This window comes from Ambystoma mexicanum, chromosome 5q (assembly GCF_040938575.1).
Source record: "Ambystoma mexicanum isolate Mex_15411 chromosome 5q, UKY_AmexF1_1, whole genome shotgun sequence".
Taxonomy (NCBI): domain Eukaryota; kingdom Metazoa; phylum Chordata; class Amphibia; order Caudata; family Ambystomatidae; genus Ambystoma; species Ambystoma mexicanum.
The window spans coordinates 444,785,186-444,799,404 of NC_090933.1; the positions used below are offsets into that span (position 1 = coordinate 444,785,186).

At 44.6% G+C, this 14,219-nt stretch overlaps 1 protein-coding gene across 2 annotated transcripts in view; it reads right to left on the reverse strand.

Annotated features, from left to right (window-relative positions):
* SS18 (SS18 subunit of BAF chromatin remodeling complex) overlaps positions 1-14,219 on the reverse strand; it is an 844,462-nt gene that overhangs the window by 617,292 nt on the left and 212,951 nt on the right. For both annotated transcript variants that reach the window (XM_069620936.1, XM_069620935.1), the window contains exon 3: positions 2,765-2,849. In XM_069620936.1, coding sequence (XP_069477037.1) covers positions 2,765-2,849 — 85 coding nt within the window. The remainder of the gene's footprint in view (positions 1-2,764; positions 2,850-14,219) is intronic.

Here is a 14,219-nt window from a genome sequence, read left to right on the forward strand (position 1 = left end):
ACTTTTTATAAACGAGGTTTAAAGCCTGGTTAAGAATGCGAGTATAACCATGATATGGAACATTGATCTATCAGATCTTCACTAACTGGAAGTCTATTACCTAATATTAATTAAGGATTTCAATGAACTTGTGCTTGTTATACTAGAAGTTGCCCATGTGATGTGAAGTCAATGCCATGATGTGATGTAAAGCTGAGGTTAAAGTGTCATTCGAATAGGTCTAGCTATGTCATAACTTGTTCCTGTTTCTACTGCGATGCTTTTAACGTGTACTGTGTTTTACATGTGAAAAGTTCCTTGCTAACTATAGCATTAAATAAATAATGCATCTTTTTACAGTAATCCTCTTTAGTCTGAACCACATGCCCCACCACAGGTTAATGTTACTTTTGTAAGACACCAGTTATATATGTCGTTGTTTTGTTTCTGCTCTATGTTCCACTTTGTTCACAGCCTCAAACGGCTTCGCCTCTTCTACTCTGTGCTATTGTACAGGCACCCTTCAGGGGAATAGCTCTGCAATCCGTAAACGTGTTTTTGCAAATAATTACTGATCGACATTGACATCTTTGTACTTCAAATAAATAGAAAATGAAAATAAATGACTGCTATACTAGTACATTGGGCTCCTACTGAGGAAAGGGAAAAGAAAATATATATTTTTTTTAAAAAACCAGCTGGAGCTCTAGTGAAGCCAAAACTAAAATACAGCTGCCCCCAGCCTACACCAAAACACAACACAAGGGAAGGGTGATACAATTATCCTAGGGCCAGAGTACGGTTTACAGAAGAGTAAGAGTGTTTTAGTCCCTCTCCCCCTCTTCCGCGACCATCTGATGACCAGAATATGGCTTCCCTGTCATTGCTCGCACTGTCCCCTGCATGACAAAAAAAAGATATACCCTGTTGTAGGGTTGTCGGTCTCCTAGCGCTCTCCCATATACTGTGGTAGATAGTGTGTTTATCTCCTTCCAGCATTTACTTTAATCCGAATGGCTGCTACACATTGTCTCGGGATAGCGCAGGGGCAACGTGCTCTACTTGGAAGCAAAGCGACATGGAGCAACACATGTTCAACCCCTGGGTCCGCGATTAGAAACCAATGGGTATTAAGCGCGTTATAAATAACCAATCAGATCATATCATACTGTCATGTACTCCCGTGGAGAAGGGCTATCATCCTGGAATCATCTCGCTAAGTACATGTATGTAGCAAAGGCAGAAGACTGTGCTTGGCACTTCAATCCATGTCTGGCCGGCTTGGGCTTTTATAGCTCAGCATCCCCTACTCAGAGTATCCTCCTGGCTTCCACTGGCCTGTCCGACCCACTGCATTAAGGGGCCAATCACTTCCAGTGCTTTTCCCAGGGTCCAGTGCTTTCCCCAGGGGTTCGGGTTTGAGTTTGCAAGTCTTTAAATAGACTGGTTAGTCACGCCCCTTTTTGGACTCTGGTGTTCCTTCAGTCAAGGCTTTGAGAAATGGTTAGTTTTAGCTGCATTTCCTTCTTTCTTGGCTAGCCGTCTGTCTGGAGGTGATGGTTTGGGGCTCCTGTATCTTTTCTAGTACAGATTCTGGACCAGGCATTCTGTGGGTGGGGGTTTGTTCCCTTGGCGGCTCAGAGTCTTCCTGGTCGCTCTCCATAGGTGCTTCTGGTGGGTGAAAGGAGTCCTGAAAGAAAAAGACAAGAAACCAGGCCAGTACAGAGGTTGACCGATACTGTGGATGGGGCAATGGTACCAATGCTTTCACCCAACAATATGGGGAGTGGGGGACTGGGGTAAACTAAACTACTTCCTCTCACTGCCTCTGCGATAGGCAAGGTGCTGGCAATGCCCTTGTAGGCCACCTAGCCCAGGTTGAGAGGGGTCCCTGCTCCCTTCCGACAGGGCCATGACCCTGTCACACCTCACAGTTACTTCTATCTCATGACCAGCGCATAGATCCAGAGAATCTTCGGTAAGAAGGTTGGATTAATGGCAGGAGCATCCATCACAGAAGACAATCCATAGCAATGAGAAAACAGAATGGGATATAAAAAGGAAGGATTTTAGAATCAGTGTCTGGACCACCACAAGCCCATGAAGGTTACTGGGAACCTCAACACGAGGGAAACGCTCAAAGTGATTGGAAGTGGGTTGAAGCACTGACAACCCTGGGAAGAGCAGTGAGGCCTAAAGCTCTCAGAACTGTGGGAATAACTTGCATGAGGTTTAGCGAGCCCTAGAAAGAGCTGTGAACCTTGAGAAGATGTAACCCTGTAAAACGTTCTCAATAAGGTGCTGTGCACCCTGAACAACACTATGACTGCTCAAAGGTCGTGAATCATGAAGACAGGACTTATACAAGCACTGACATCTGAACGGACTTCGTGCAATGATTCACCACAAACAGGATATCGATCTATTTAAAGTAATACATGTAAAACGAACACTGGAATGGGAGGCAGGGGTTTATCTTAATTTTAAGAATACCTTTAAGTAAAGCTAGCCGCTTTGATACTTCACAGTGGTAAAGTGTTTCATGAAATAACGGCAGGGTGAATCAAATTAAACACAGAACCAATCCAACACTGTCAGGCAATCACGGACGCCCCAAGCCAAGGAAAAAAAATAGGTTCTGCCGAGGAGCAATGGCACGCACAGAGGAAAGTTAACCACCTTCCATGCATGGTAATTTATTCTCTTTGGAACAATGAGCATCATGGAAAAACATATCGAAAAATATAATGTCCCTATACCACAGGGTTGTTTTAGGTATACTTACTGCTGGTAAGAGAGACTGCATATTTTGATTGGAGTCTGCTATTGTGGCTAAGTAGACTAGGTTTGTGTGCAGCATTTGTTGATACCTAGTAAAAAGGGGGAAAAAGTGTAATTTAGCAAAAGGACAACAAATAAGAACTCCGTTCGTTTAAATGCCTTAATTTCTGCTACATCTCATCTATAATGTGACATTATTTACGAAGTCAAATAGAAAATGATGTGTCTGAATTGTAATAACTACTTTAAGTCCGTGGGTAAACTGAACCCTACAAAAGTTAAGACAGACAGGAAATCTTCTGTCGGGTCTCTCCCAGGTAGACCCCTGCGTGGTGAGAAAGACAGACTTGGAAATGCATAGTGCATACAGACAGACCAAGACAGTTGAGATGCCAATATGTTTCCGAAGAGTGAAATGCCAAAAACAGCCTCTGCTTATTTATTCAGGATCAGCAACTACCGATAAGCAGTCAAGCAAAATAAATAGGGGCCAGTACCCTACACACTCCCCTCTGCAGACTATTGGTCATGGTGTACATTATTATAAGTTGTCAAAACATCAGGTCATAACATATGTTATCCCAGGCTGGGCCGAAGTTACTTTTCCGCCAGAGTTAAGCTGAGGTCGCTAAGGAATACAGCCTTCAGGCCTGCAGACAGAGAAGAACAGATAAGAAAAACCAGAGGCGTCATCTCGTGCAGCTGCTCATTGACAATAAATAGGCCATCAAACACAGTACCATGGGAAGACATCTCATAAGAGATGCCTCTTCGCAAAATGTTGACCAGAAGGGCACAATCTGCAGAACGGGACAAAAATCGAAGCAGCAAATGAGCAAGTTCTAAGAAAATGGGATTTGCATACATACAAATGGAAGTCAGTGTTGCACTACAATTTGCATAACCCTGTCCGGCCTCGTCAAGGCCGCTCGACTTTCCTGTTAGAAATTAAAGGCATAGACTTGGAAAATGACAATTGCAATGTGATCGGTTTCAGCTCTGGAACCTACACTACTTAATCGAGCAATAATACCCCTTTGTAGGGCTCGTAATAAACTGGAACCAATGTGTCCTACAGGCGACCTGGCACCCAGGGGTGGCAGAAAACCAATGGTCACAAATATTGGCTTGAAAAATTGTACATGGCATGGGTGGGCGGTGTGAAGTCTGCTCTCTGGTGACAAAGGTGCCATGCTGCCTAGGAGAGAGTGAGAATGAGGCGACAGTACAGGCGAGAGAGAGCATGTGAGCAACCTCCACTTGGGCTCCTGCTAGACGTTGATCATACTAGGCCTATCCTAATGACTGGGCTTCGGGGGTGGGGGGGCAGTGAAGGGATCAGAGGGGCTAAAAAAGGACTCTGAACCTGTATCGGTTACCATGCGCCTGCAAGATGATAAAGGTACAGGGCCCTGGACGCCGTTGGGGAGCTGCTGACACTCGCGGGATAACCCTGGTATAAAATTATGATTATTAGAGAGAATCCTGCAGTCATCCGATGATCATTTAAATACATTAGAAGTAATTCCCACATCATCAGAAGTCAGACTGTTAAAGTCATCAATCAGCAAATGTCTCAGAATGGTGGGTGATGATTTGGGGGATGAGTGTTGGATGACTTGATGCCAACATCACCCCTATTTAAGAACATTCTTTGTTCCTGATGATTTTAGGGTGACTTGCAGATTATTTCTAGAGCATCACCATGTCTGTCCCTGATAATTTGGGGATTATTTGGGGATGATTCTGGGATGACCTGATTACTTCAAGTGCATCGCCATGAAAAATGTTTGTTCTTGATGATTTGGGGATGGTGTACCGATTACGAGAGGATCACAGAGTTTGGAGGATGATTTACGGATTAATACTGATTGTTATTCAGCTTTTGCTTAGTTGCACTTGTGCTGAATGATTTTTGAAAGCTTTGCTAAGCACACCTTTTTGTCTATGTTGGGCGAAAATGGAAGCCACAAGCCTAAACATAGCATGCACCCCCTGTGTGAGAATCCTTTGCCATCCCAGTCAAAAGCAAGCACCACAGCACCCTCAAAATCCCCAATCTGGCAAGGGTCCACACTTTTGTTATTTGTGAGGCTGTGTTGTATTATTATTGGTGAACACTTTTGCTGTGTGTGTTGTATGTGACAACTGTGATCTACGGCAGGAGCATTTATTGAAATATTATTTAAAAAAATCCGTGAATCATGTTATAGACAAACATGTTTGTTTACAGATTAGTATTTTTGATAGTAAATTGGTTTCCATTAAGATTAACAAAGCTTCAGAGAGGCTGGTGTCTCAAAAATGTACAATTCTGCAATCTCCATTATGCACCGCTATACATGAAAACATTTATTCAAGAGACCTTAATCCAGTGCTTATATTTTAATTCTGCTTTCTGGGACTCACTGTCTGGATTTATAATGGGGGAATGTAAGCTCCAGGATGCAATGAATAAAACAGGACTAAACTTGCACATTACAAGCGTAATGGGGTATATTGACATGTATGCATAGCATTCAGTGCCACACAAAAGGGTGTGTGTGGCTATTTGTTAGTAGTGGAACAAACTCAAACTTCACCCAGCTGGAATAACGCCTACATTTAAAAACACTTTCGTCCCATTGTATTACATATGCAGCATTGCCCTTATCTGATAGCAAATTGTCCACCATCGGGACTGAACAACCCCACACATGAACCCAGAATGTCCCCTTGTATGGTTCTCTGCACTGGAAAGGGAGATATGGGGAGACATGGAAACATGAATGAAACAATTCACAGAAAATGAATGGTGGGTTGTCCGCTGCAGGAGTTATTTGGCGTGTGTTGTACCCTGACCGAAATGTGGTGGAGGCTGTCAAGACTGCTCATACAGATAACAGACCTCCTCCACCCAGAGCAAGTTCCAGGAGTTGACAGGCCCATTGCAGTAAAAGAGGTACAGGTCCAAATCACATGATAAACCATGCTGACAAACATATCCTTATAGAAATATGTGTAACACGAAAAAGAAAAAAAGTGCAATTTTAGTTGCCCCATCCTCCTCTCCATTTTCACTGGAAAGCTACAAGTATCAGAAGGCAAAGTAACATGAGGCTAATCTCCATGGGGTTATCAAATGTGCTTTCAAGACACAACAAAATGTATTTTGTAATAATACGGTCACCTACTTTTAGTCATTGTTTGACAGAGGCGTGCAGCTGGTTAATAAAGAGAATTTCATTTAACTCTGCTGCTCATAACAAAGGGTTTTTTAAAAAAAAAGTGTGATTCTGAGGAGAGTGGGATTAAATTTGCTGGGTGAGCAGCACATTATAGTAAAATATTTTTATTTTAACACTGTTCTATGTAGTTATGCTATTCTGTTAAATTTCTTACTTTTGAGACCTAACCACAGAATTTTACGTGAGCGCTCTTTCTTTCTGCTTATTTCAATGGGAGTCGGCTTGTTTTGGAGGGGAATTCGGCTTTTCTTTTTCCTGGGCCTGTCAATGTGAGCAGCAATGGCGGAAAAAGATACAGTGGCCGTGTTGGTGTGTACGAAAAACTGGATAAATACCACAGAAAAGGTAGGTGGGAGTGCACACGTTTTAGGGCAACCTTATTTATATGAACATAAGGGTTTTGCCATCCACACTGCTAATCACATCTCTCTGGACGCAATCTGGAGCACATCGAGGGGCATGGAGGGGAGACGCGGGAAAAGAAAAGCGGTCTACATACAAGCCAGCTAAGTGGCTCATCAGCAGACTGGGAAGGAAGGAGTCTCTCACAGGCCTGTTCTGAGCCCTGACGGACTGAGCATCCGAGGAACGGAGGGAGGGAGCGAGCGCTCAGGAGGCGAGGCGCCCAGTACGATGAAGGCTGATCGAGGTACAACAACCCGTCAACACAAGCAGGCACTCATCCGTCATCTAGCCCAGCACAACTACACATCCACAAACCCAGCCATCCACTCTTTATCCCAAACCCGAAAGTACACAGACAAACTCATCCATCCATGCAAACCACAATACGATGCGTGCACATAAACACACCATACACTATGAATAAAGCCTAGATTATTACTTAATACATGCTTTATAAATGCGCATTTTCTAGTTCCGTACTTTTTCTCTGTTATCTAACAGTCGCTCCGTTTGGTTTTAATCGGTCCCACATTTTTGCCCATTTGAAGTTCAAGAGCACCTTGAATAGGTACACGCCCACCTTCTCAGAAGTTTGACTGCTTTTTGGTGAAAGGCCGTTTTTCTATGTTTTTCGCTGCATTTTTGTTATGGGGTTCGGGGTCAGGAAACATTAAGTAATTATGTTTAGGGGAACCGGGATGTGGGAGGTGGCTGTTGGGGGTGGGCCCCCATAGATAAATGGGGCAAAACGGCCAGGCGCCGTGGTGGTCCATCTCCCCTTGAATCACCTTTCCCTTCCCTGTTGACGCTCTACATTCATGGCCGCCTCTCCCTTGCCAGAGGCCTTAGAAATATCCCCTCCTGCTTTCCTTGCCCAGCTATGGCAAGGCCTCAGACAGTTAAAACATACACATTCCCAACCACTGGAATGTAAATACCTCTGGCTTCAGCACTTGGCAATGGCACGCTGGTTTGATTTCGTCTTTGTGAGTTTTTTGGAGCAAATGGCCTGAACTTTGGCACATGAATGCGGTTGCACATTGATGGTGCCATTGCTCTCCCAGGTCCATTACACTGAATGCCCAGCGCCTCTAAAAAGCTGGTGGTAATTGATCAAACCGCTGTGCACAAAAGGTCTTCCGCTTCTCATTCTCCTGTTTGTAAGGCACAGAAGCTCTCAGAAGGGGATATGTTGTGTTATGTTATTAGGATTTGTAGCATGCACAGGATGATAAGGCATTCAATGAACACCCATCAATGTTGTATTTGAATAGTACAAGTAGCTATAAAGCAATATACATTTGAGTAAAATAGTTATGCTTGAAGGCATATGTAGCACACACACAAGCTTGAATGCTTTTAGCGTTGCTGGGAATGGGTGCAGCATTAAATTACTTTAATACATCGTGAAGGTAAGACTGGCACCTGGCCGAGACTCGCCCATGGGTGCACACCTACAGTCCTCCCCCCGTACCTCATGTGGTGGGCCGGTGTGTGTCTGGGTGGCTCATTAATGCTTGTGCTACTATTTCAGTGTACTGGAACAGAATGGCTTTGCATCAGAAGGTGGCCATCGACCATTGACTGGAACTGGCTCTTAAGTGGAAAAAGAGGGAGACCGGAACCACCAAGTGCTTTAATATGATCCCAGTCCTGGTCCAGCAACAGCATCAGAAGTAAGCACCCCTTCAGTAAAAAAGAAAGTTTGTGGATGCCCCTATTAAAATAAATATGTTTTTTTCTCAGTCAATATGCCTCATCTCTCCCGGGCATTCCTGTGAAGACATCTTGTGGTCAATACCCTTGTAAAATTTGCAATAGACTATGTGCCTACTAAACCTACAGTGCTATAATTGTATGTATTGTGCTTACAAAGCTGTTTCACCAAGGCACGATACAATGTGAATAAATAATTCTTGTTACAGACTTCATGGTGAACCCTGTGAAACCAAGGGAGATTGACGGCAAAAAAAGACAGACCAGCAACTTGGCACGCTATCTGCTGAAAAAACTGCTGGACCTTGAATTTAGCAAAATGGCAGAAAAGGGAAGATTAACATTGGATTGTCATCGACAAGAAGCTATAAAAGGTACATAAATGGCATTCATAAATGGCATTCAGAACACATGTTAAATATATTTATTTGAAATTTGTACAGTGCCAATTGTCTACTGCGCTTACTTTCATCCATGGAACCCTGTGCCAGGCAGCAAAGTTGTAATGCTTGTTAAGCACCTCCTTTCAAGATCTACCTGTTGGTTAGATGTTTTTTCATCTTTTTTCAAACGATTTCTACAGAATTATTCATTTTTGCATTTCAGAAAGTATCCGTTAAAGCAACAGAAAAGGTCTTTGTAGAACACTCTGCTGTTGAATACAGACAAGCACTGCCAAACACAAATGGGATCTACTGACTGAAGCAGAAGGCACCGACTTATCTTTTTCTACACAAGTCTAGTCACTATTTAAAGAACGCAAAATTCACCTTATTTTTCAAAACATTTAGTTATTGCATTATAAAATGCTACCTGGGCTGGTTCAGGGGAACTTCATTGCTGTCTGTACTTGCTCTGCCCTCCCCTCCTCCCCGGCCCTCTTGCTCCTTGTGTTGTGGCTGGGTCCCCTCCTCCCCCTTGCTACCTCACATGGTTTTGTGCCCTCCCAAACTCTTGCTCCATTGGCCGGTATGCCTTCCCTTTGCGCCATGGGCTGGGTCTGAGTCTTCCCTCTCCTTTAATCTCAGGGCTGTGTCCCCCCCTCCGCCTTTCTCCCTGGGATGGAAAATGCCCCCCCCCCCCTCCCTTGCTCCATGGGCTGGTTCTGGGTCCCCACCCGACTTCCTTGCAAGCTGTGCTGAGTCTGGGTAGCCGCTTCAAAAAGCAGGTGCTCATTCTTTTTAAAAAAAAATTAGCCTTGTTCGACTTTCATATCATTTTACCCAAATGACTACTAAGACCCAATGAGTGTAATACCTATAGGAGGCTTTCTTTTTAGGGTTATACATCGTTTTGGGATTTTTATAAAATTGTTTTGGGTTTGCATTGCTTTTAGCTTTGTAAAGTACATTTGGGGATTGCATTGGGTTTGGATTTTTATAGGATTTTTTTGGGATTGCATTGCTTCTACCAGGAAGAATTTCTAATTAACATATTTCAGGTGCATTACGCCAAAAAGGAAACCAAATGCAATCTATTGCTTGGATTTTGGGGATTGGATTGCTTTTGGATTTTTACTGGATTTTAGTGTATTGGATTGCTTAGATTGTTTACGGATTGCATTCCACTGAGGATGTCTATTTAACATATTTCGGCTGCATGAAGCCAAATACAATCCACCGAGTACAATTGGATTTTCAGCTATTTAAAGAGGATTTAAATGTTTGGGAATATCCAAAAGTAATGCACTTTCAATCCAGATTTCTTTTGGTAGGCTGGTGTCCCTGGAGAAGAGTGTGGTGATGGGGGATGAGTGTAGTGATGGGGGCGTGTGCATTTTAGTGCAGCGCTTTGTAATTGTGGGAGTTTATTGGGTGTGAGCTGAGATCATATTAGCTAGAGTTGAGAATTGAAATGAGGGAGTTTACAGGGTTGTTCGTGACGGGGGGCATTTGTAGTTTTGTACATGAAATCAGCAAACCTAGTTTAATGACATTTGGGTGCTGTAGCATAGAAGGTGTTGGGCAGAATTGCATGGAGTACCCTCTGGGACCACCACATACAATTAGGGCTACAGGTGTTATCAAAGCCAACCTTTGGTAGAAGTCTGTACTACACAGTTTGTGGTAGCGAGCTGAGCAGCCAGGCTTATCTCAAGAGGCAATGTGAGCAGTACAACAATGTTACACAGAGGTCTTACAATCACAATGGTTCAAGTAGACACTTACACTCAAGGTTTCTTGGTAAAACACTTATTAATTTATTACACAGTCATTTAGAAAACATTCACTAGAAGGAGGCAACTTAATATTATGCACAAATACACTTCAATACCAAACCAATACGTTTGAGTAAATTAGGCTCCCCTGAAATGGCATTTCAGTTACTATGAATGGGAGTAAAAAGGCACAAGTTAATAGAAGAGATCACAAATACTTTCTTAGGCAGTGCAAATAGTTTCAGTTCACTAGAGGACTATTCAGTTCAATAGGCCGAAGCCTAAGCCAAAGTCAATGGGTTAGTGTATTGGATAGGAAAGAGCAGTTCTTGTAGTAAACAGTAAAGTCTTGGTCAATGTTCTCAGAAGTAGTTTGTACGAAAAAGAATCATATGTTGGGTCACAAGCTGATTAGGCCTGCATGTTGGGAAAGTTTCATGAACTTTCACCGCAAGGGATGAGTTCTCTCAATCGGGTTGGCACAGTACCTTAGTATGAAGTAAAAGATGCAGCCGAAGACGTTGGTTCCTGGCAGTTCCCGCAGAGCTCACGGTTCCCGAGCCTCAGCCGTGGGGACAAGAGGGAGGACGTCGGGGGGACTCTTGCACTGCACGGGGACGGGTCAAACAAACTGGAAAAATTGAATATCTTTGGTGCGAGTAGCTGTCGTCAAGCACACAAGCTGGTGTCCTTCCCCCCTGGTTAATCCTAACCAGCTCCGAGAATGGTATCCAGGTGGCTTGCGAGTTGATGGGTCCCACCAACTCAAAGGAAGAAGTCGTCATTGAAGGGGCATCTCTGTCGAGATGAACTTGGCGATTCAAACCTGCAGCAGGACCTCACCGGGCAAACCAACGGACCAGGATTTGCAGCAGCTGTCCTCTTCCAGCTTGTCTTCGGTCCAGTGGTCGACTCTGCTTTCTAGTCCAAGAGACTCACCTTTTAAACAGTTTTCTCCCTTTCATTCCAGCCTAGCTGCCACTCACTCAGCAGGGTGGCAGTCCTTGCCGTACAGTCAGCCAGCCAATAACGCCAGAGTGCATTTGGGTCTCCTAGGAGACCAAGCACATGGAGTTTCGGGCACCTCCCTCACTTTCTGCCCAACCCAGACACTTGGGCGCCAGTCCTGAAGCCCGCCAAAAGGCATACAAACAAAAGGGACCAAACCTAGTTTGGCGCGCAGAGACAACGCAAGAAGGACCTTTCCAAAAAGAAATGGCGAAAAAAGAAGACAGGGACCCGTTTAAACAAAGGGGCTTAAGGCAACATCCTGAAAAATATGGCTCCCGCAATTTTTAGCTACAGGTGTTCGCGGTCGGGAAAAATCACGGTAGTTTGTTGTAAAACCACTGCCATCAGTCATTTAGATAGGAAAGGGTAGCATTGGACTACTACACGAGTTTCTAGACACAGGGGATACTAGGTAACCCCTCCAGCACTCTATATGAAGATCGTGTGTGCTGGGTCTAGGAATTTTAAAAGACTAGTAAAGTCAATTTAACTTTACATTCTCTGGGAAACAGTTTATCCCAGAGAAGGTATTTAAACCTTTGGGAAGTCTAAAATGACATCCCGGTGTCACTGCACTGAGGGTGCTGTGTAACACACATGACAAGATGATGCTTATGGAGTTATCTAAAACTCCATAATCAAAGACCAACACAAGAGTAAAACACATATCAAAATACACGAGAGTGGGAAACAAGACTCACTCTTTCCAGGTAAAAAAAATCAAGTCCTCAAAATCAATGCACAAACTGTGTAGGTGGTCCCGAGTGTTTGGTTATTTTTAGGCCATGCCCGATTGGCTTGTCATCCAAAGCCAATGCGTGCCTCTGCCTTCCATAGGACTGGAGGGATTGCAGAGGCCAGTGCATGAGTGATTGCGGAGGCCAGTGCATGAGTAAATGAGTATCTAATGGAGGCCTTGACCATCCCTGAAATCGGCTGGGATTTTGTGGATTCACTTGCTTGCTGGGGGATTTTTGCCTCAAAGCTGTTCTAATGGATTTTCGCCTGGGCCCTGCATCTTCTACCTTAGCACCGGTTTCTTCTTTTGGCTGCTGCACATCCTTCCCACGCTGTCCTTTGCCCTCCCCCTGGTCTCAGTGCAGGTCCTGAACTGGGCCGTTTCTCTGCCGTCTTCCTGTCATGGCCTCCTGGTCATAGCACCTAGAGGTAGGAACTCTGTTGTCGAGAAGGGTGATGAGATACCACTACCCCACCTTTGCTCTTCGCTTGGGAGCCCTCCACTTTTCCCAAAAATTGGACAGTTTTCTGCTGGCTGGTTGCTGTTTTGCCCCACAAGTCATCCATATGTGCTTGGTCTGGTTCCGTGGTCTTCCTGGTGCCTTATCTGGGTCATCATTAGTCCCAGTTCACGCTCCTGTGTGTCTGGATCCTGTAAAAGAACATTTGTACTTACCGGGTTGTTTTAGCATTGCTGAGAAAAGGTCGCCGAAACCAGAGTTCTTTATCCCTGGGTCCTGGGCTGGAAGGTTATTCTTGGAATTTAAACTCAGGAGAACATTAGGTTAATGGTTCTCTGCAGGTCCCCAATCCACTTCAGATCACCATTGACTTGCATTAGCCAGTATGCTGCTTCATGTCCTTCCTTCCTGGGGCATCTAGGTGACGAAACTGATACTGAACTCAACAGGGTCTCCACCGGCATCCTCTGGGGTTAGGTGCTTCCTGTACAGCATTTGTTGGGTAGAACTCAGATTACCAGATTTAATCCTCTAACCACAGCGGTCTAAATTGGATTGGCTCAGTTTATTCCTATGGGGTCCTTTTGCCAACTCTACAAACGACTTTAAGTGAATTTGGAAGGTACTTACCCGCAAGCAGACATTTTTCCTGGGTCCCTGGAATTTGCTACAAGCGGCTAGAATTGTAGTCTATACTACTGATTACACTCTTCGTTCCTGAAACGTACTGAATTGCTTTGGAGAACTTTTGGTTATTATTGCATCTAATTTCTGAGAGTGTAATGAGACATAATAAGTGTGATATACTAAGTAACATTATCCCAAATTCTGGTGCGCACCTATGTATTCTTGCCTAAGTGTTTACCCCTTTTCCTCCCTCTACATTCTACATCTAATATATAGTGTACATTTCTATCATTAATGCTGGTACTCCGACTATTAATGGGTGGCATATTGGGGCCAGAAAAATAAAATACATTTAGCTTAGAGAGAGCCTGCCAGCCCCTATGGCCCATACATACATTGTCTTACTATGCGTTCTGTTTGGCCCAATGATTTTACCATGTGGTAGAGCTTGTGTGCGTCAGTGATTAGCATTAACGGCAATTAAAACAACCACACTTTGCTTCCTTTTGGAGAGAGAGTGTGTGTGTGTGTGTGTGTGTGTGTGTGTGTGTACACACCTGTAACTAGTCATGTATTGGCATTTGAGGGGCCCGATTATGGCTGTATAAAGTAATTTTTCACTGTCTAGTCCCTTTTCCCCCCCTCCCTCTTTGCCTTGGGAGTGGTCAACACAAGCACCAAGAAGGAAAGTGAGGAGGAGGAGGGGCCCAGCTGGGGTTCCCCCCAAGGGAGAGGATCCGAGCCCGGGGTGGGAGGCAGGGAGAGTGTCGCCACGTTGATTTCTAGGTTATGTTCTAAATGGTTTTTGGGGTACCCGGGGAGGGGTGTCTAGATGAGGTTGTAGAGGCTGGGGGTGAGGGTTGGGGTCATGGAGGATTACCTATGGGTCAGGGTTGACCTGCCAATGGGGGTCGCTGGGGTGGGGAAGCGGCACTGCTCCCGAGGGAGAGGCTCAGGGGGGGCTAGAGGCTGGCAGTGCGCACCCGGTTCGGGGGAGGGGTTACGGGTCTGGTGGGGGGGTTTCAGGGTTTGGGTTTTGGTCCTGTTGGAGGGAGATCCACGGTTTCTTTGGGCAATGGGTAAAGGTTTGACAATCTTGTCCCTGAATGTCAGGGG